Consider the following 21,830-nt stretch of genomic DNA (forward strand, 5'->3'; position numbering starts at 1 on the left):
CTTGAGATCATCGCTGTCTATGGCGGGTCAGAGAGTTCTTGGGTTTCATCTAAAATATCTTAATTTTGTGTTTTAAGGATAAACCCAGTTCTCAGGGGTTTGGAACCCCATGAGGGTAAGTAATTGATAACTGAAACTAAACAAGACCGTGTTACCTGTGTTCAACGTAATCAACTTGTAATCATATTGTTGGGAGCAGGATTGAACGCCACTGTAAAAAGACTTTATCTAAATTGTAAGGTTATTTCTTCCATGCCCAAAAAGGTTACCTCAGACCGTTTTAAAGCATCTTCAATATATAAAAATGGCAGATGTTTGTAAATCATTAGCAGTCTCCAAAGTTTATTAGTATCATTTTGTATATACAGCACTTACAAGAGTGGTAGATCATAATAGATAAGCTAAATATTTACCCAAAGTGCTATCAGATGTTTTTTAATACTCAAGCATACCTGCATTATATGAGATTGAACAAATGTCATGACTTAATTTATGCTTTCTTTGTGAAGAAATTGTTAGTAAAGGGAATTGTATTAAAGCTTACCAATAGCCTTTAAAAAAAAAAAATGCTCTGATTTCAGTCACCAAACATTCAAAACAAGTCCCATGTTGCTGTCACATTCAAAATAAAGTCGAGCTTCTCCAGTCATTTCTCATTTAACACCTGTCTTCAAATGAACAAACATGTCAAAAAATTCAACATGCCAAATCAAAGTGTTATTATCAGCAATAATGATATGCCGCAAATCTTCAGTTTGTTTTTAAGAAATCCAAACTTGGATAGGATACATTTTTCTGTGATTTGTCAGTTAGTAGTTTTAGTCATTTTAGATTTGGAAAACACTGGTCTGGTGTGACTCCCTTTAAAAAAGTAGTTCACATCAAAATACAAATGATGCCAACCCTTGCTTCGTTCCAATCCCCTACCTATGTTCATCTTGGGAATACAAATTAAGATATTTTAGATTAAATCTAAAACCTTTCATCATCTGCAATAAGACCGCAATAGTTCAGAGACATTTAAGGTCCAGAAAAGGACAATTGTATTGGCTGTTGTAATTGTGCACCCTGATCTGATCTGGAAGACATTGGTGAACAAAGTCGTGTATACAGCTTTTTTTTTTTTTTTTACAACACTGAAGTGTTCTTGGAGCTTTGTATGATTACAGTTGAACCAGTCAAGTAAAATGTTTTGACTGTTAATGGTTCATTTTCTAGGAGTGGGACAAAACTTGATTACTGCGAGAAGGAGTGGGAGAAAATAATATACAGTAGTCAACATTTAAACTAGATTACCACCTTTCATCAAAGCGGTCCTAAAACTATTTAACAACACCCATTATTGCCTTAAGACAATTTTGAAAAACATTTTTAATTCACTTTGAGTGTTGACTGTCGTATATTTTTGTGGGAGCATTCTCTTCTTTGAATGTCTCTGGACAATTGCTGTCTATGAAGAATGAGAGATCTCTAAAAATCTAAAATATCTTAATTAGTTTTCCGAAGACAAACCAAGTTCTTAAGGGGCTGGAATGACATGAGAGTGAGGAATTAATAGAAGAATATTCAGTTTTAACTAATCCTTTAACCATTGAGCAGGTGAGGAACCATAATTTCAGTGACACTTATTACAATATATATTTTTTAACCCTTGTGTATTGTTCAAATGTACTACCCTTTCATTGTGTTAGTGGCTGTTTTTGCCCCATTGACTTTCATTATAACAGAGGAGAAACTTTTTTTGTACAGGACTATCTAACGCCCAATTCACATGGGGCTTCAGCATCAATGCTTAAAGTTGGGGCTTACGCGATCGTCATAGCAGCGTCAGCCAATAAAATTAGCCCGCGATCGGCTACTGTCTGAGCTAAGGTGTTTGCATAGTGATCTGATTGCCTATTGCTTCTGTTGGCACTTGAAAAGTTGAGAGATTCCCAACTTCTATAGCAACTATGGATCCACAATTCAGTTCGGCAACACTTGACATCACTGGTGTTAATATTGAGCGGTATTAACTGATTATACCACTGTTGTATCAGTAAAAAATAAAAAAATCAAATTTTACCTCTTCCCAACAGGGAAAGCCACCAACAATCAAGAATGCATGATTATATGCTGTCATGGCCTTGCAATAAAAAAATGGCATTATAAAGGAAGAAATAAAATAATGAAAGACAAAAACAGCCACTAACATAATGAAAGGGTAGTAAATTTGCCCAGAGTATATTGAGTTTTAGAAAATTTTCAAATAATTTTTCCAAACTTTGTGTTGAAATAAGATTTGTCACCAAAAATCAATCCATTAGCTAAAACATAGACAAAGTTGTGGCCAAATTAGGACTCCAAATCTCCCAGTTGGATTTGTGCTGTTAGATGGAAACAGCACACAAGGATTAAGTCATAAAAGTCTTTCTCATAAAAAATCTTGTAATAACCCCCAATAACACTTTTTTTTTTTCTCCAATGAATACCCTATAAAGAGTTCAAAATCTATCAAGCACACATGCTGAAATGTTACTATTATTTTTTCTTGCTAAGCTGATGACAAGATGCCAGTGTAATCCAATCAGTATGAATACTCTCACCCAAGGGCGTAGATTTGCTCTTGACATTGGTGGGGGCATACATCCCTAGAGTGCATGCATTGCAAAAATAGTTTTTGCGCTTTTAAAAACATGAATAAAGTACTTCATAATATAAAATAAACACTTACATGGAGTAAATAATCATGTTCCATGCTGCATAAGTCAATTTACATGATTTGGCTGCAATCTGGCTTTGAGGAGGTAAGAATGTAGAGAAGTTTAGAGAGGTGTGTGATGCATTTAAACTGTTTTATCCTGATTATTGTTTTTCATAATCATGGAGGCCAAAATCCAAACTTTATGTCGAATGATTGCACAGCCTTGGTTGATAGTATAGTGAACTCATAGCAAACCTGACTAACTCTTTGTGCACAAGTAGGTTACTAAGGGTTGATGGAGTATTATTTTATTTTGAAGTCGATTAAATTATTGGTAGGGACATTTCAGTAATTGGTGGATATTGGTGAGGACACATCCCCTCCGTCCATTCCAATTCTACGCCCTTGCACTCAACAACTATGAGATCACGTGTAATTGTTATAGTTTTACAGCTAAGGTGATGGATTGAATAAGTAGCACCTGTAGAAACTGGTGGCTACAACAGCTCAGGTCAGTCTATTGTGGCCTTTCGGTCAATAAACGGCTTCTTTCCTCGTCCACAGTGAACAAAACTGCTCTCAGTTTGCCTAAACCCCAGCTGTCAGCATTCCTCTCTGCATCCTCCAGCATTGAGCGTCTCACTGGACGATACACCTTATAGCGCCTGGAAGAAATTGGAAAAAGAAATAAATCAATTGATGTACAGTTGCAATCAGAGTTATTAAACCCCCTGAATTATTAGCCCCCTGTTTATTTTTTGCCCAATTTCTGTTTAACGGAGAATTTTTAATAACTGATTTATTTTATGCCATGATGACAGTAAATAATATTTGACTAGATATTTTTCAAGACACTTCTATACAGCTTAAAGTGACATTTAAAGGCTTGACCAGGTTAATTAGGTTAGGTTGGGGTAATTAGGCAAGTTATTGTATAATGATGGTTTGTTCTGTAGAAAAAAAAATTATAGCTTAAAGGGGCTAATCATTTTGACTTGAAAATGATTATTATTATTATTTTTTTTATTAAAAACCGCTTTTATTCCAGCTGAAATAAAACAAATAAGACTTTCCCCAGAAGAAAAAATATTATCAGACATACTGTGAAAATTTCCTTGCTCTGTTAAACATCATTTGGGAAATATTTAAAATAGAAAAAAATATTTCAAAGTGGGTTTAATAATTCTGATTTCAACTGTATAAACATAAGCCTTAATAATAGTATAAATAAGTAAAAATAATTAGATATGTATGCGAAATATTATCTCAATTGTTGGGTTTGTTCATATTTTAGTTAAATTTGAGTTGAGCAACCCATTTTGTTTTACAGTGTATTATTGTATTTTTGAAATAGAAAGCAGTTCGGTTAATGCACTGCACTTACAAAATGACTTTTTTCTGTTTGTTCAAACTACTTATTTAAAATGAGCTGAAACAACATAATTCTTGAGGTTTTTTTGGGAACAACTTGATTGGTTTATGTTTAATCCACTTAAATTTGTAAAAATGATTTAAGTTAACCCAATGGATTTGTGTTGGGACAACATGAAGTCAACAAATGGATACTATGTTGTCCCCACACAAATCGATCGAACTTCACAAATTTAAGTAGATTGGACATAAAACAATTATAATGTCCCAAATAAATCTCATTATCTGTGTGGTTTCAACTCATTTTAAATAAGTTTGAACAAGCAGCAAAATGATTTTTTTTCAGTGTACTCACTTGTAAACCATGTAGGCGATGAATGCGAAGATGCAAATAAGCACAGCACTTGAGGACAGAACCACCTCGGCAACATGGGGGGATTTAGGAGAGTCTTGAAGAAGAAAGCAATCATTTCAATATCAAAGCTTGAATTATGCGATCAAAAATATTACAAAAACAGTAATGTTGCAGATTATTGTTGTCATTTTAAATGACCGCTTCTGATATAAATATATTTAAAAATTTAATGTATTAATTATTATTCAAAGCCCAAATTTCAGCATGCATTACTCCAGTCCTCAGTGTCTCATAAATAATTCTGATAAGCTAATCTATTGCATATTGATTTATTATAATGATCCATGTTAAAACCAAATGTGCTGCGACTTAGTAAGACACTAAGATACATTCTTATTCAAAATCAAACCTGGCAAGACATATTCCTTGTAAAATTATAACATATGTATATACACGCATACAGTTCAGCTCAAAATATTTATACCCCTGGCAAATTCTGTTTTTGTTCAAATGTATATAAAAGATAAGATTTTTTTTCCCACAATGATTCTTCTTGTACATCATCTTATTATCTTTTGGGAGAAGCCTGTGTCATTTTTGGTAAAAAAAAAAAAAAAACCTTGCTGGTTGAATAAAGTAACTTTAAGTCAGAATTTTCCAGGCTTGTCTGAATGACTTTTGGGTTTGTCTGAAAATATGTTACCGGCAATGTGTAAAATCCGGCATTCTATAATATGCCTAGGAAATGTATAGAACGCCTAGAATCGAACGTCAAAAGTATGAAATGAATGCCACTTTTTACATAGAGTTGCCAAGCGGCAAAGTATGTAACTGTCCTACCCCCGCCATTTTTCCAGCCACTAATGTTGGCGCTGGCACTTGGGTCGTTGTTTGATAATGATGATCGAAGAACATCATATGCTTTATTTTGTATTCCTTTAACTTTAAAATATGTAATGATCAATAAAGGCACTTCTGACACTTTACCTAAATGATACTTGTCACTCTATATAATGCCTAGAAATTGTATAGAATGCCTAAGAAAAGTATGCAAAATCTTTACAATTTTAATATTTAAATATATATAAAGCCTAATATTACATTTATTAGTAGTAATTTAATTGTAATACACTTAATACTGTTTGTTTAAAATGGGTTGTATACTAGTAATCCACTGTAAGACAGACAGGCATAGCCATGAGTTCTGAATAAGCCAAATAGGCTCAACTCCCCTGTTTACTGTAGTAAAAAACACTTTCTATTTTCAAGTGCATTTTTTGTTTTCATCTATTAAATAAATAAACTGCCACTTTTCAAATTAAATGGCATATATATAAATAAATATTTTTAAACTTACAGGCTAAATCACATATTTCACGATCTGAATGATAATAATAAATACGTTTTTTTTCTAATACTAGACAACATATGATGTTTCTGTCTGTCAGTGACAGTGTCAAGTGACAGTTATAACGAGTACATTCTGTCACTGTTTAATCCTTTCTGTGCAAGACTGTATGGTATAGTTAATGCCACACGAACTGTAGTGTTTAATATTGGTAGTTCCTTTTGAAATAAAATTAGAAAAATGTTCGTTCAGAGTTACATTTTTCGCAGGAGAAAACCCGACTGCTCCTCTGTGACATTGGAATACAGGTGATACAAGATTATCTCTATCAAAGAACTGCAAATAAGCTAATATTATAACAGTTTATCAATAAACACACATCTCGTTCTCTCGCTGTCCATAGCTGTGGTTTGCTGATCAAATGAAAAACAAAAGACGGGGAGGAGCCGAGTTCTGCCACCGTTTTCTTATCAAATTTACTGAGGCGATAATTTAGTGTACAGTTTATGAGCTAATTGCAAAAGTTTCAGGGGGGCTGAGTAGAAATATAGGGGGCCTACAGCCTTCCTAAAATGTGCCTAGCAACGCCCATGCTGAGCAGTATAGAGTCCCCTTGACTATACTGGGGCAATAGGACCCACACAGACCGCAGGTTAAGCGTCCCCCTACTAGTCCCACCACTTCCAGCAGCAACCTAGCTTACCCATGTGGTCTCCCATCAAGGTACTGACCAGACACAGCCCTGCTTAACTTCAGTGGGCAACCATGTGAGAGTTGCAGAGAGCTAAAGGCTAATGGCTTATATAGATGACCATATAATTTTAAGCCAGAAGCTAAGATTCTTTGTATTGCAAGTGATAATCAACAATAAAATTTAAATGAAAACATCCCCAGCAGCACATTCAATTTGTCACTCAAAATATAAATGATGAATTACAGAAACAGAGCCAAATTCGTACTCTTATCAGGGCTGTTTCCGATGGTGATTGAGGTTGTGGTGGCGAGAGCGAGTCCTCCAGGAACACCCAGTGTGATGTTAACGCAGTAAGTGCCGGGTGTCTGGAAAATGCGCGTCAAACTGATCTTACAGCCTTCGTCGTAAGGGGTCACATCCTCACACACTATGTTCTTAACCTCCCGACAGGCAGAGTTGGCCACTATGGTGCAGGCTACTGAGGGAACACTAAAAAAAGAAGAAGATGCTGGATTAGATGTTTAGATGCGGTTCAGAGGCCGTCTGTGTTTTAAACATGATTGAATGTGTTTGACGTTTGTGACACTGACATGCTGGGAATATTTCAGCAGCAGGGCTTTAGATGCTCGCTGTGTGTCACTATCATCTACTTGTAAGAAATGTTTATTATGCATTTAGTGGATGTGGATTTGAGTATCACCTTCCTGAGCAGGTCACCATGAAGTTTACTGATGTGTTGCTCACTTTGTCTGCAGACACTTTTAAAATCTGATTAGCCGGCAGGTTCTGCAGAGCTGGAGGACGTTCTGGAAAAAGATAATCATTAAAAATGAAAGTAATACAAACTTTGTGTATAATAATTAATTATAATATTTGTATACTTCATTAATTTATATTTTATGGTTATTCATTAATTTTCTTTTCAGCTTAGTCCCTTTATTAATCAGGGGTCGCCACAGCGGAATGAACCACCAACTTATCCAGCATATGTTTTACACAGCGGATGCCCTTCAAGCAACCCAACACTGGGAAACACCCATACACTCTTCCATTCACACACATACACTATGGCCAATTTAGTTTATTCAATTCACCTACGCACGTCTTTGGACTGTGGGGGAAACCGGAGCACTTGGAGGAAACCCACACAAACACGGGGAAAACATGCAAACTCCACACAGAAATGCCAACTGACCCAGCCTGGGCTCAAACCAGCGACCTTCTGGCTGTGAGGCGATCATGCTACCCACTGTGCCACCGATGATTTCATGGTTATTTTACATTTAATGAATGAAAAATATTCAACATTTGTAAATTGGTGTAAATGACATATATACAGTGTTATTTTAAAATCATTCATTGATTTATTATTATCTTTTAAAATTTATTCATTCATTTTCATTCAGCTTAGAGTCTATTTCAGAGGTTGCCACAGTGGAATGAACCGTCAACTATTCCAACATATGTTTTACACAGCAGATGCCCTTCCTGCCACAACCCAGTACTGGGAAACACATACACTCTGTCATTCACAAACACGCTCATACACTACGACCAATTAGTTAATTCAATAGACTTATACTGCATGTTTTTAGACTGTGGGGGAAACTGGCCGAGCCGGTACTCAAACCAGCAACCTACTTGCTGTGAGGTGACAGTGCTAACCACTGAGCCACCGTGGCACCCTATATTTTGAAATAATTTTTACATGTTATTTTAAGTTGAAAGTTTTCATAATGTTTGTGAAGTTGTTGTGTAGTCCCTTTCGTTATTCCGTAAACGACTATACGGTTTTTATTCTTATTCATTTTACTTGATTTAGTACTTTATTACTTTAGTACTTTATTAAACTCTATGACTATGGAACATGTTGCCTGCATGGCACCTAGTTTATTTAGATAAATGTAAAGAATAGATTTAATTTTTAATGTATACTGTTTAATATAGAGCAGGGGTGCACAAACTTTTTCTTATGAAGGGCCAAAAAACAAACATTTACCTTCGGCCCAGTATATATATATATATATATATATATATATATATATATATATATATATATATATAAACAACTTAATACAACGAAAACCAACAATTGCATTCATAACACAATGAACTTTTAAATAAATCTGATTCATTCACAACATTTAATTAAAACATTTATTTCAAGCTTGCTTTTTTTGTAGCTCAACAGTAAAACAAATTGACAAAAGATTAAGTTAAAGAAGAAATGACAATCTCTATTAAAGGCATTCCCTAACCCTCCTTTCTTCTCAGACAGGATGGCGGGCCAAATCAAAGGTTTTCATGGGCCAACTCTGGTCCGTGGGCCCTAGTTTGGGCATCTTTGATTTAAAGTTTGGGTAAAGATTTGAAAAAAATAGTCATAATTAAAAAAAAAATAATAATAATAATATTAGTTTAGTGTAATTCTTTTAGCATCTTAACTAAAATAATTTATGTATGTAATTTAAGTAAATTAAGTTATATAAATAATATAAATATATATATGCTTTCATTTTTCATGTTAAATTTGAAGCATTAGTCATTTTGTTGTTTTATTATAGCTAAAATAAAGAAATACTTTTATTATGTGTTAATTTTAATTTGAAGTAATAATTTTATTTTTGTAATTTTATTTGTTTTTTCATGATTATAAAGTTTATGAATTGTTAGTTTATTTAGTTTCAGCTACCAGATCTTCAAGTTAAACAAAATGAAAATGAGAAATGTCTTTGTTGCTAGCTAGAATAAAATAGGTTTTAAGAAAATAATTTAATAATTTGCACACATTTTTGAATATGTGGTCTGTCTTTTAATTTTTAAGTTCAGTTAGTTTTAGTAATTTTGTTGTTTGTTTTTGGCATTTTGTTACTTTATTACTTATTACTTTATTACTTATAATATTTTTAGGCCAGGGGTGCTCAAGGCCTGTTCCTGAAGATCTACCTTCCTACAAAGTTTGGCTCCTACTCTGATCAAACATACCTGAAATTAATTAGGTCCTGAACAGCACTTCATAGTTAAAGACAGGTTTGATATGATATGTTTGATATGGGTTGCAACTAAAATTTGCAGAAAGGTAGATCTCCAAGAACAGGGTAAGCTACCCCTGTTTTAGACAGTTAAAAATGTTTTTTAAATTGAATTAAAAAAATCAACCCAACATTGGGTTTGACTTTGTCCATTTTTGACCCAAATGTATGACCACCCACACTGTAAAATCTTATTGATTAAATTGATGATTGTGAACATGATTTTATTTTACTTTACCTTAGATTAGTATGTTAATGAGGTGTCAACTTAATTTTGTGAGTTCTGTGAGCCATTTTTTTACTTGACATTTTAAGCCAGTTCTAATTACTTGAAAAGTACACTTGATTTTGCTTGCTGCATTTTTTGAGTGTATAGTTTTAGTTACTTCAGCAGTTATAAATTATACTCAAGAGCTCAAGTTCTTGGTTTTTGTAAATAAATGTAATGTCGATGTTCTTACCAATAAGGATGATCTCTCCTTCGAAGGAGCCGTACATGTGGCGGAAACAGTCTGACTCCTGGAAGTGTGTGTGTTTGAGTAGCGGCGGCGCAGTCGGTTGGTTATAACTGGAGCTGGACTCAGGTGTAGTTGCTGTAACCTCTGAATCAGTCTGGAAGGGTTCAGTTGTTGGGATGGCAGTTGTAGGAACTCGAGTGGTGGTCGTGGGTGAAGCACTGCTTATGATGGGAGCTGGACAATAGTTCATAAGAAACAAAGATATGCAATGTACAGATATTCTTTATGTGTTCTGCTTTTAATCAGTGATTAATCAGTGTTGTTGCTTTAGTTTTCTTACCCTTGGTAGTTTCCATTTTGCTAGTAAATGTGTGAGTGCCAGGAGGAAGAGTCGGTATTGCTGAAACACATTAAAGTGATTTAAGGAATTGAACATGCTGTAAACATTGTATGCTGATCAGTGTTTATATGTGAACAAAAGTGTCTCTCCACAATGCTAATTTACTGTTTAAACATGAATCATTGGGTAATAAGCAAATTTTGGGTGAACAAAATATTTTTGTGAACCAAAAGTATGAGCAAATCTGTGTAACACTTTATATTATGGTATCCCTAACAGTCAACTTTATCAAATGAAATGAGTGTAGTTAACTCAAAATGTACTGAAAGTTAATTCTACTCATTTTAAAAGAGTTTTGAACTCAGTGTTGAAGGTAATGAGTTAGTTAAATACCTCATTACTTCAACTTAAATGCAGAAAGTTCACAGTACTCAAATGGTTTGTATCAATCGGATTCCTCAAACGGTTTGAGTTTCCTGGGTTTTACTGTACTCAGTTGGTTTAAGTTCTCTTCATTTATTGGGTTTTACTGTGCTCAAATTGTTTCGTTTACTCAAATGGAGTAAGGTCACAGTGCTCATACAGATTAGTTTTTGAACTTAAATGGTTTGCTGCAGTCGGTTTCCTCAAACGGTTTGAGTTGCCTTAACTTATTGAGTTTTACAGTACTCAGTTGGTTTGAGTTTTCTTCATTTACTGGGTTTTACTGTGCTCAATTGCTTTGTTTACTCAAATGGATAAAGTTCACACTACTCATTAGGATTAGTTTTTGAACTTAAATGGTTTGTTGCAATCGGTTTCCTCAAATGGTTTAAGTTACCCTAACTTATTGGATTTTACAGTGTATCTTTTGACCCACTTGTAAGGGTGTGCCCCTATCTAGGCATCTATTCAAATTACCTTTTGTTCCCTATAGGCAGTAACTCTTCAGGTATAACATGCCACTAAATGTAAATGCCTGTTGTTCTTTTACACAGCCATCCTTTGAGGAGATTCTTGGTCTGACTATTTAAGGAAAAAAGTTTTGTAAAAATTCTGTAACCAGATTAGCCCATGGTTTAGGGCTCTCACGCTCTATACTATGTATATTATTGAAAGTCAGGTATGCATCTTTTGATCTTAGATTTATCTTGTAGAATTTGATGTCATGTATTGATTGTTTATGAATTGACTGAATAATTGGCATATACATTTACCTGACTAATAAATTCTTATGTTTTAGATTGTTTATCTTGTATTAATAACTCTAGTAGATTATGTCAAGTCTATAACCCCACAAACCCCTGTACAGGCTAGTAATGGACTAAAACACCATAGACAGAGCAGCGTGGCATGCTATATGATGTTCTTAGAGCTCCGACTACACATAGGCATTACTTCATTACTTCGACTGTACAGGCTAATAATGAGTTTTTCTATTTAGAACAACAGTACTGTTGAAGGCAATCAAAATGTGGGTGGGCCTTCATCTCTAAACTTATAATACTATTTAAATAATATGGTGACTAATCAGTTACTAATAATTAAATTGAGTAAATTGGTCTGCTTTATTCTACAGTGATGATCAGGATTAAATAGTTTTGTTTCAATTTAGTAGACAGCAGATCTATGGGGACCACACAAAATATTCTAAACTGAGTAAGTAGGGTTCTGCCTTTTAAAATAGTGGTTTATCATCTCTGTTTAGTGACCAAGACTGACATGTTTGTGTTTCAGAGATTGTACACTCTGACGGTACAAGACTCAGGATGATATAGGAATCCGTATGAATGAGAGTAATATATAAAAACAAGATTACATAAAATAATGAAACATTCATCTAAATTAAATATTACAATAAGCTTCTTAATGTTTTATGATTAGAGTCAGATAAAACAAAGATGAAAATATTAATATTCTAAACCACCTCATATTAAAATTTAAGTCAGATATGAGTTCAATTTAAAGGAATTCTACATTCTAAAAAAATGATGTCTGCAAAATTGTTGCAAACAATTTATGTCAAATTTAAACAAACAAATTAAATTTAGTAATATTCATCTTAATTTGTTTGTTTAATAAATAAATTGTTTACAACCACTTAACTTTAAAAAAAAAGTTAATTCAAGAAATTATAATAATAGAATATTTTTTTTCAGTGTTGGACACTGGAAAGACCGAACACGCAATGAACCTTCATCCACCAGTAGACATTGGACTAACTAGATGTTGGACTAACTGGTTGGACCTTACACTACATATAAAGAATGATCGCTAATATAAAGAATATTGTCTGAATTCTTCATAATTTAAAATAATAAATATGTTATTTGTTATTATTAATAATGGTCACACTTTACGATAAGGTTCATTAGTTAATGTTAATTAATGCATTTACTAACATGAACAAACAATGAACAATACATTTACCACAGTATTTGTTTATGTTAGTTAACGTTAGTTAATGAAAATACAGTTGTTCATTGTTAGTTCATGTTAACTCATGGTGCATTAACTAATGTTAACAAACATGGATTTTGATGTTAATAATGCATTAGTAAATGTTCAATTATGAACATTTAAGTGTAAGTGTTGTTCATGATTAGTTCATGTTAGTAAACGCATTAACTAATGAACCTTATTGTAAAGTGTTACCTTATATTAATAAATAGTTTGTAGAAGGGTCCATGCAAGCTGTGCAAATATTAAACCTTGAGCTGAGACAACAAAATCCTTGAACTTAATTGTGTTATGCTCTAACTTAGTAAAAACTAATCAGTTAATTTTATTTTTACAGTGTAAAACTAAACTGAAATGTACAGCAATTTTAAAAATAGTACTAAAAAAAAACTTTTTTAAAGACATTAAACTATAAAAAGCTTGGGCTGAACATGCCAGCATTCCCTGTCAGATAAATGGATGCATTTTGATTGTGATGGATAATGTCTGGCAGTAGAGTATCTCTGCTGTCTGGGAGTGTAAAGTGCCTGTGTTTATAAGATTACCTGTGCTGTGAGCGTGTGTAAAGTGCACTGGTGTTGGAGTTGGTGGAGGGCAGGGAACACGAAACGCTGCCTCCACCAGGAGCTTGACTGTAACGTTTCCAAGCATGTCATATGCATGGGTCGCCACGCTGCTGTGAGTCACCAACTGGTTGCCATCCCGAAAGTCCCAAATGAAGTCGACCGCATCAGCTGTTTTCAGATAGTTACTGGGGTCGTGGAGCTGGACATTGAAAATCACATCAGACCCTCTGACAAAGATGTTCCTGTCCGCTCTGCTGGCTGCTTCCTTCTGGGAAATGTTGACGGAGAGTGGAATTTTATCTGGATGAAAGAAGCACATGGGATAAAAATCTAATCATGTAAATGGTTGTTATCCATATATCCGTCCACCTTTAATCTATCCATTTAGATATGGACTACCAGTCAGAAGTTTGGAAGTTTTTTTTAAATGTTCCTATTATCAGTAAGGCTACATTTATTTGATCAATAATATACAAATGACTGTAAAAATATAATAACAATAAAATTATGTTTTAAAATAACTTCATTCATTCATTCATTCATTCTCCTCCAGCTTAGTGCCTTTATTCATCAGTGGTCGCCACAGCGGAATGAAATGCCAACTTATCAAGCATATGTTTTACACAGCAGATGTCTTTCTAGCTGTGACCTAGTACTTTGAAACACCCATACACACTTAAAGTTAAATAAGTGTTCATGTAAAACATCTACTTACTGTAAAGCCTGATAAGTTAAGTTAACGCAAACTGTTTGAGGCTACCAATTGCAACAAACCATTTAAGTTTTGTACTGTGAAGTATGAGTACTGTAAAGTTATATATTGTGTCACATACAGATGAAAAAATTAAGTTAACTTATTAGTTTTTACAAATATAAGTGGATTGAACATAAAACAATTAAGTTGTCCCCAAAAAGTCCTTAAGAATTGTGTTGATTCAGCTTAATTTAAATAAGTAGTTTGAACAAACAACAAATTTCATTTTTTTTAGTAGCTATTTAAATGGTTTGGTATTTCCTCTAGCATAAGATTTAACACAAAAAAATGTAATTTATTAATTCATAACTTATTCGATTAGACTTCTGCTTAATATAATTCATTTATGAGTTACCATAACTAAACAATTTTTTTTGTGATTTTCATGAAATGAGTGTAGTAGACTCAAAATGTACTGGAAGTTAATTCTACTCATTTAAAAAGAGTTTTGAACTCAGTGTTGAAGGTAATGAGTTAATTAAATACCTCATTACTTCAACTTAAATGGAGTAAGTTCACAGTACTCATATAGTACACCTCAAACGGTTTGAGTTGCCTTAACTTACTGGGTTTTACAGTTCTCAGTTGGTTTAAGTTCTCTTCATTTATTGGGTTTTACTGTGCTCAAATTGCTACGTTTACTCAAATGGATTAAGTTCACAGTACTTAATAGGATTAGTTTTTAAATTGTTGCAATCGGTTTCCTCAAATGGTTTGAGTTACCCTAACTTATTGGGTTTTACAGTCTAGGCTATATGTCTTATTTAAAATTTACACCCATTTACTTAGTATTGCAATTTCATCTTAGGAATATTAGTCAATTTGATGCTATAATGATTTGATAATTTATGAGGACATCTATAGTTAACAGAGTTTATACTTGTGATTTTTTTCATCTTTCTAGATGTTTTCCATCACTCAAATAAATATTTTGCTGCTTATTCAAACTACTTATTTAGAATGAGCTGAATCAACACAATTCTTTATTTTTTTAGAATAACTTGTTTTATGTTCAATCAACTTAAATTTTAAAAACAAATTTGTTAACTTAATCGATTTGTGTTGGGACAACATGAAGGAATTCATACAATTGATTTGTGGTTGTACAACATGATGGAATTAAGTTAGCTCATTAGTTTTTACAAATTTAAGTGGACTGAACATAAAACATTTGAGTTTCCCCCCCAAAAAACTCCAGAATTGTGTTATTTTGGCTCATTTTAAATAAGTAGTTTGAGCAAATGTAATTTTTGTATGCATTTTGAAAAATTTGGGACCAAATGAATTAATTTTTTTTAGCTTATTTTCTTCTAGTACTTTAGTACACCAGTTTAACAACTAAACAGAATGTTGCAAAAATGTTAACTTAATTTTATTTCAAGTAATGAAACATATTGTTTATTATAATCCACAAGTCTAAAACGTGCTATAATTACAGTGCATCCGGGAAGTATTCATAGCGCTTCACTTTTTTTTCACAAGTTTTTTTATGTTACAGCCTTATTCCAAAATGGATTAAATTGATTTATTTCCTCATAATTCTACACACAATACCCCATAATGACAATGTGAGGAAAGATTTTTTGAAATTGTTGTAAATTTATAAAAAATAAAAAATCTGAAAATCACATGGGATTGAATGAATGTCCTTGAGTGGTCCAGCCAGAGCCCAGACCTAAATCCTATTGAACATCTCTGGAGAGATCTGAAAATGGCTCTACACCATGGCTTCCCATCCAACCTGACTGAGCTTGAGAGGTACTGCAAAGAGGAATGGGCAAAAAAAAAGGTGTGCTAAGCTTGTGGCATCATATTCAAAAAGGCTGTAATTGCTGCCAAAGGTGCATCAACAAAGTATTGAGCAAAGGCTGTAAATACTTATGTACATGTGATTTTACAGGTTTTTTATTTTTAATAAATTTGCAACAATTTCAAAAAATCACATTGTCATTATGGGGTTTGTGTGTAGAATTTTGAGGAAATAAATTAATTTATTCCCTTTTGGAATAAGGCTGTAACATAAAAAAAATGTGGGAAAGTGAAGTACTATGAATACTTTCCGGATGCACTTTATAATCCTGTGAATAAATATGATGAAAAGAGGAAGAACATTTGTCAGACCTGTTATGAAGTATACAGATTTATCGGTGGAAAGTGGGCTGTACTTTCTGCGTTCACGTTTACGATACACCATCACCTCCATCACATCAGCTCCAAACGTCATGTTAGTTGTGTTCAGGGTCAGATGAGAGGAAGAGCCATCACACGTCTCAAAATACTGACCTGTGACAGAATCCACATGATTATAGTACACTATGGTTACATTACACAGAGTTTACTAATAAATCGCTGACGTTATTGGACACACTATTGAAACTCACCCATGGTGTGCCACACATACACATAACCTCTGCGTCTCCAGTCATTGGTCTGAGGAAAAGGCTTTCCATCAGGAAAAACATTACATCTCTTTAGATCTGTGCACTTTCCGTAGCCATAGTCATCCAACCAGGATGTCCAGTTAAACACGTAACCTGAGCGCAGCTGTCCATTGGCTGAAAAATAGTGAAGAGTTTGGATACAAATTAAAAAAGCATTCCTTCTTTCTTTGGGATATTAAAAGATTTTTTTATGTATTAATTAATTATTATTTTTTAATTAAATATCACTTGAGGTTCATTTACAACATTAAATTAAAATAATATCACTTAAAAACAAATATATATAACATAGTATGGTGGGGAAAAGCCTGGTTTTAAAGGGTTAGTTCAGCCCAAAAATGAGATTTATTCACAATATACTCACCCTCAAGTATTTTCATGAGTTTTCACGAAAGAAGACATTTTGAAGAATGTTTAAAACGGGTAACCATTGACTTTCAAGTAGGAAAAACAGATTCTATGGAAGTCAACGAATTTCCAACATTTTTTAAAATAACTTATTAATACAGAAAAACCCTAAATTCAAACAGGTTTGATAAGTGAAGGGAAAGTAAACAACGACACTGTCACGATCACCAGTGATCTAACCTACACAGATCGCTGGGGAACTACCACTACCAGGATGCTTTGCACCAATCTCTCCTGCCTGAGCTGATGGTCATTTGGACACACACACTCACAGCTGTGGTTTATTCCCACTATTGACAGGACTATATATACCAGTTTTCTTGTTTTGTTGTTGCTGTCAAAACGCCTGTGTTTCTTGGTCTGGTCTGGTCTTGTCTTAGTTTTTGTTTTGTTTTGTTTTGTTTTGTTTTGTTTTGTTTTGTTTTGTTTTGTTTTGTTTTGTTTTGTTTTGTTTTGTTTTGTTTTGTTTTGTTTTGTTTTGTTATAGTCTTTCATTAAACATATGTTAAATGCTGCATCTGGATCCGCACTTCTCATCTGCATTACACAACAGTGTGTAACAGGTGCAAGTTTTGGGTGAACTATATCACTGTATAGGAAACAACATCACAAGGTACTGGGAGTGTTTTGACTACATTATCCATAAAAATATTTCACAGACAAAGAATTATGAAATTTATAGCTTACAAACTCAATGCCTTTGCTGTCAGATCCTGTATTTTTCTTTTAACAAAATTCTCTTTGTGATTTCTCCATTAATCTGTGCCTCATTTAGAAAAAAAAAAACTGCTGTCAAATGCTCTAAAAAAACATGATTTTTTTGAATAGTTCAAAATGAACATGTCAAAGTGAAAATTGTTTTACTCTTCAGATTTTCCTGTTTTTTACAGCTTGTTTTATATAAATGTTTTGTTTATAATGAGAAGGACACTTTACATGTTGAAACTTGTTGCCTGTTTTAATGGAACAATGACCTTGTATATATCAAAAGATTACTCTGAATCCACATATCATGACCCGTGTTGGGTATAATTAAAGTAACTAAAGTACTGGTTACTGTAATTATATACATATTTAGTTACTGTAGTTAAATAACTTAGTAAAGTAAAGGATAATTCTTTTAATATTTTATAAGAAATGTGGTATCATCACTTTTGAAATGTTTTGTTTTGATATAGTTTTTCAATTTAAGTATCAATTATGAAAATGTTTATTACATAAAAAAGCTAAAAGGCTCAGTTTAAAAAAATTTAAAGAATTAAATTTCATTTCTATTGGTATTCATTGGGATTTTAAGGGATTTTGTGTAGTATGGAGTCAAGTAATGAAATTAATTATTGAGTAATTAAAATACTTTTCAGACAAAGTCATTCAAATATAGTTTTAATGATGTAATTAGTCATTAATGACCTTTTCTGATTAATCTACCCAACACATGACCTACTCTAAAAAAAAAAGAAAAGATTTTTGATGCTTTCTTAAACTACTTATTTAAAATGAGCTGAAACGGCACAAATCTTGAGATTTGTTTGGGACAAATTAATTATTTTTTGTTTAATCCACTTAAATTTGTTAAGGTAACCTTATCGAATTGTGTGGAACCCTGCATTTTTACAGTGTATTTAATTGCAACCTTTTAAAACATAGCTCATTTCCCCCTTCACAATACTGCTTTGTTTGGAGATTACAGAAGCACCTCCATCTTACCGTCATCACAATGTTCATCATACACCAGGTTGCCATTGCTGTCCTCCTTCTGACATGGAGAAAACTCCAGAGCGGCAGTGAAAGAGATGCACGAGCCGTTCATCGCAGGACTGTCACTCGTTAGACGCACCTTTGGTGGTTTTTCTGTCATGGGAGAGGACACAGGGATTAATGTCAGTTGTGTCATTCAGAGCTCCATGTATGGGTAAAAGTTGGTGAAAAAATATTAGTCTCACAGTCTTTGAAGATGGAAATTACTTTGCAAAAAATATGAAACCCAAAAATATCTTATATTGCATATCTGAACAACTTTAGAGGGATAGTTCACCCAAAACTTGTTCCAAATCCAATTGTTCCAAGTTTTTTTTTTAACAGAAAAGAGTATCTTTTGAAGAAAGCTGGAAACCTGTAACCATTTACTTCTATAGTATTTGTTTTCCTATTATGCATGAAAATGGTTACAGGTTTTTAGCTTTCTTCAGAATATCTTCTTTTATATTCAACTGAAGAAAAAACTTGAATAAAGTTTTATATATATATATATATATATATATATATATATATATATATATATATATATATATATATATATATATATATATATATATATATATATATATATTTATTTAAAAATACTAGACCGTGAGTAAATAATGAGTTGATTTTTAAGTTTGGAGTGAACTATCCCTCCAGATTCTCTCAGTATTTAGATTGTGAAATTTGCCAGGCAAACATAGTCCTATCCTACAAACTATGCGTCAATGGAAAGTGTGTTTATTCAGCTTTCAGGTGAAGTTTAAATCTCATGACTGGTTTTATGGTCCAGAGTAAATAAGTCAGGACATTCATGTTTTCATGTCACTTTTTCTCAACTTGACTGCCAGTTTATTGTATATGTAAATTGATATATGCAATATGTAAATGTAAACGATTAATAAGGTTAATTTGATTCAAATTAATCCATGGCATGCAGCAGCTCATTTTTATCTATTATGAAAGGAACAAGTCATGTATCATAAAATGTTTGTTTTACACAAACAGACCACTCACAATAATTTAGAGAGTAAACAGACTTTCATTGAGTGTCTTTGGTTGTTTCCTCTTTACCCTATCTTGTCTGAATGTTTCAAACTAAAATTCTTTGGATTTTTTTTTTATAGTTTTCTCAATATAACCTTCCATCCTGTTAGACTTTTATATAATTGTAATTAATGAGATCATTTTATATAAATTTATTCCAGCACAAAGTGCTTCCGCTGGACAGGTTACATCATGTTGATGGGAAAACAGCAGCATGGCGCATTTTAAAGTTTCTATTGTATCTTTATATTCTAATAAATCTTTAAAAAAAACATTAAATGGTAGAGATAAAATTTATTTTAAAATTCCTTAAATCAAAATGCTGCATTTTTCTTTTTAAATGAAAATTGGTAGTCAATGACTGCCAAATAAAAAAAAAACGACCACAGACATTAAATTATAAACTTTAAATTAAATCATATTCAAAACTTTTTGTCCTTGTTTCAGAATAATAATATTTATGTGTGTTTGATTACAATGCTCTTTTGTATAGACTAGTTCTTTAGTTTTGTGTTATTTAATTAGTATTTTTTTTTATTTGTATTTAAGTATCGTTGTAAAAATCATTATAAATGTTGATGTATGGTATTGCTTTGATCGACTAAGCCATTGAAAAATTTTAATGTTCCTGTTGGCAAAATAAATCAAAAAGTTATGAAACGATGTGAGATTGTGTCGGAATTGCCGTGAAATTGTGTTGGTATCTCTAATTTCCTGTACTTACCATGTCTGCGAGTCAACTGCGGTTTGAAGGGGGGATACAAAGATTCGTCCCAAGGGTTCTTGTCTGGTTCCCATCCAGGGATTGGGAATGGAAAAGGTAGCTTGTGTTTGTGAGGGAACATATCACCATAAGCTGCACGCATGACAGAGAAAAAGATAAAAAAAAAAAAAAAAAAAAAACAATCGAACCGCATAAAACCATAGAGCATTATACGTGACGTCAAGAAAATAATTATTGAAATTCACATTTAATTTACGCACAAACTTAATATAAATAAGGTTATGACATGGTGGTTCCCGAACATTTACCATCCAAAGAACATTTACAGATATTTAAGTGGAGAATGGTTTTTAGGCTATTATTTATAATTATTATTATTATAATAATTTAGGCTTTGGTTGCATTCGTATTTTGCTTAGCCTCAAGAACTTTGAGCTTAAGAAAATAATGATGAAAATAATCATGAATCAAATTTATACCACTTAACCACTTGCGTAAACCACTTTTTGAATCTCTTCAGCATCTGCTCATCAATATTTTTACGGACTCCGACAACGGATAAAAGTGTAAATAAGCAGTTAACACATTACAGTCTGGTGAGCTAAATATACTGAAAGTATTTCCACAAGACCGATTTGGTGACACTCATATAGCCTAATTAGATCCATGAGACTGAAGCGCGAGGACGAAAACAGCTGAGGTTATTACTCCAGATGTAAAACATCTGATGTATGCTTTTCCATTATTTTTTAGGATTTCTAACATTCTACATACTGTTTTATTATCTCCCCGGCTTTTTATTTTAGAGTTTAGAAATAGGCTAGACAACTACAGTTTAGGCTAGTATAGTTTAAAAGTCATCATCTTTACTTATTAAAAAATAAAATGCTGTCTTACTGCATCAAAGCTTCAAAGTGTAGACAGGCATTAACACTGACAGTACTGAATTATGTTAAACAAATTCTTACTCACTTTTTTTGCTGTTCGTTCCAGGAATAAAAAATGCCCAGGCCAGCACAAATAGCATCTCCAGTCGCATCATGTCGATTTGTAGATTAGTTGAAAATTTGATGAAAAACTGAATTTATCCAAGGACTTTTTCCTTGTATACCCCTTTGGCACCCTGGCTGGTCGATCCCAAACTCCTCAACTGTCTTGTGCTGTCGTTCTCCTCCCTCAGTCACTCTAATTTAATACAACAATCATGTGACGTTCCTGTAATAAGGCGCATCTGATTCTTCATTAGGACGTGGATGCGGAGAGGATGGTTAAAGTTTCGTCTTTACTTGACCCTTGCTGCCGTTACAGTATTTCAAAATCAACTTCTTTCCTTTTCCCCGATTGTTGACTTTATTTTTATAGTCTTGTAAATTAGCCTATATTATTTTAGCAAATGTATTACTATCTCATATGAGGGTTAATTGATCCCA

The 21,830-nt window shown here is 33.0% G+C and overlaps 1 protein-coding gene across 1 annotated transcript; it reads right to left on the reverse strand.

Annotated features, from left to right (window-relative positions):
• Positions 1 to 314: 314 nt before the first annotated feature.
• Positions 315 to 21,565, reverse strand: gpnmb (glycoprotein (transmembrane) nmb). Its single transcript, XM_056480045.1, has 12 exons — positions 21,373 to 21,565; positions 20,401 to 20,532; positions 18,597 to 18,740; positions 16,422 to 16,595; positions 16,162 to 16,323; positions 13,266 to 13,586; positions 10,282 to 10,341; positions 9,945 to 10,175; positions 7,152 to 7,257; positions 6,717 to 6,940; positions 4,410 to 4,503; positions 315 to 3,348 (listed from the first exon to the last, which is right to left on the reverse strand). Exons 1-12 carry the CDS (start codon positions 21,440 to 21,442, stop codon positions 3,201 to 3,203), a joined length of 1,866 nt encoding a protein of 621 aa, XP_056336020.1. The 5' UTR covers positions 21,443 to 21,565; the 3' UTR covers positions 315 to 3,200.
• Between the last annotated feature and the right edge of the window lie 265 nt (positions 21,566 to 21,830).

This window comes from Danio aesculapii, chromosome 19, assembly GCF_903798145.1.
Source record: "Danio aesculapii chromosome 19, fDanAes4.1, whole genome shotgun sequence".
Classification (NCBI taxonomy): Eukaryota; Metazoa; Chordata; class Actinopteri; order Cypriniformes; family Danionidae; genus Danio; species Danio aesculapii.

Excerpts from the sequence above, each read along its gene's own strand:
- gpnmb (XM_056480045.1), bottom strand. The coding sequence starts at position 21,442 with ATGATGCGACTGGAGATGCTATTTGTGCTGGCCTGGGCATTTTTTATT. Across the intron at positions 18,741-20,400 it reads GCAGTTGACTCGCAGACATG|AAAAACCACCAAAGGTGCGT; the intron begins GTAAGTACAGGA and ends CTCCCATGACAG. Across the intron at positions 16,324-16,421 it reads GTATGTGTGGCACACCATGG|GTCAGTATTTTGAGACGTGT; the intron begins GTGAGTTTCAAT and ends ATTCTGTCACAG.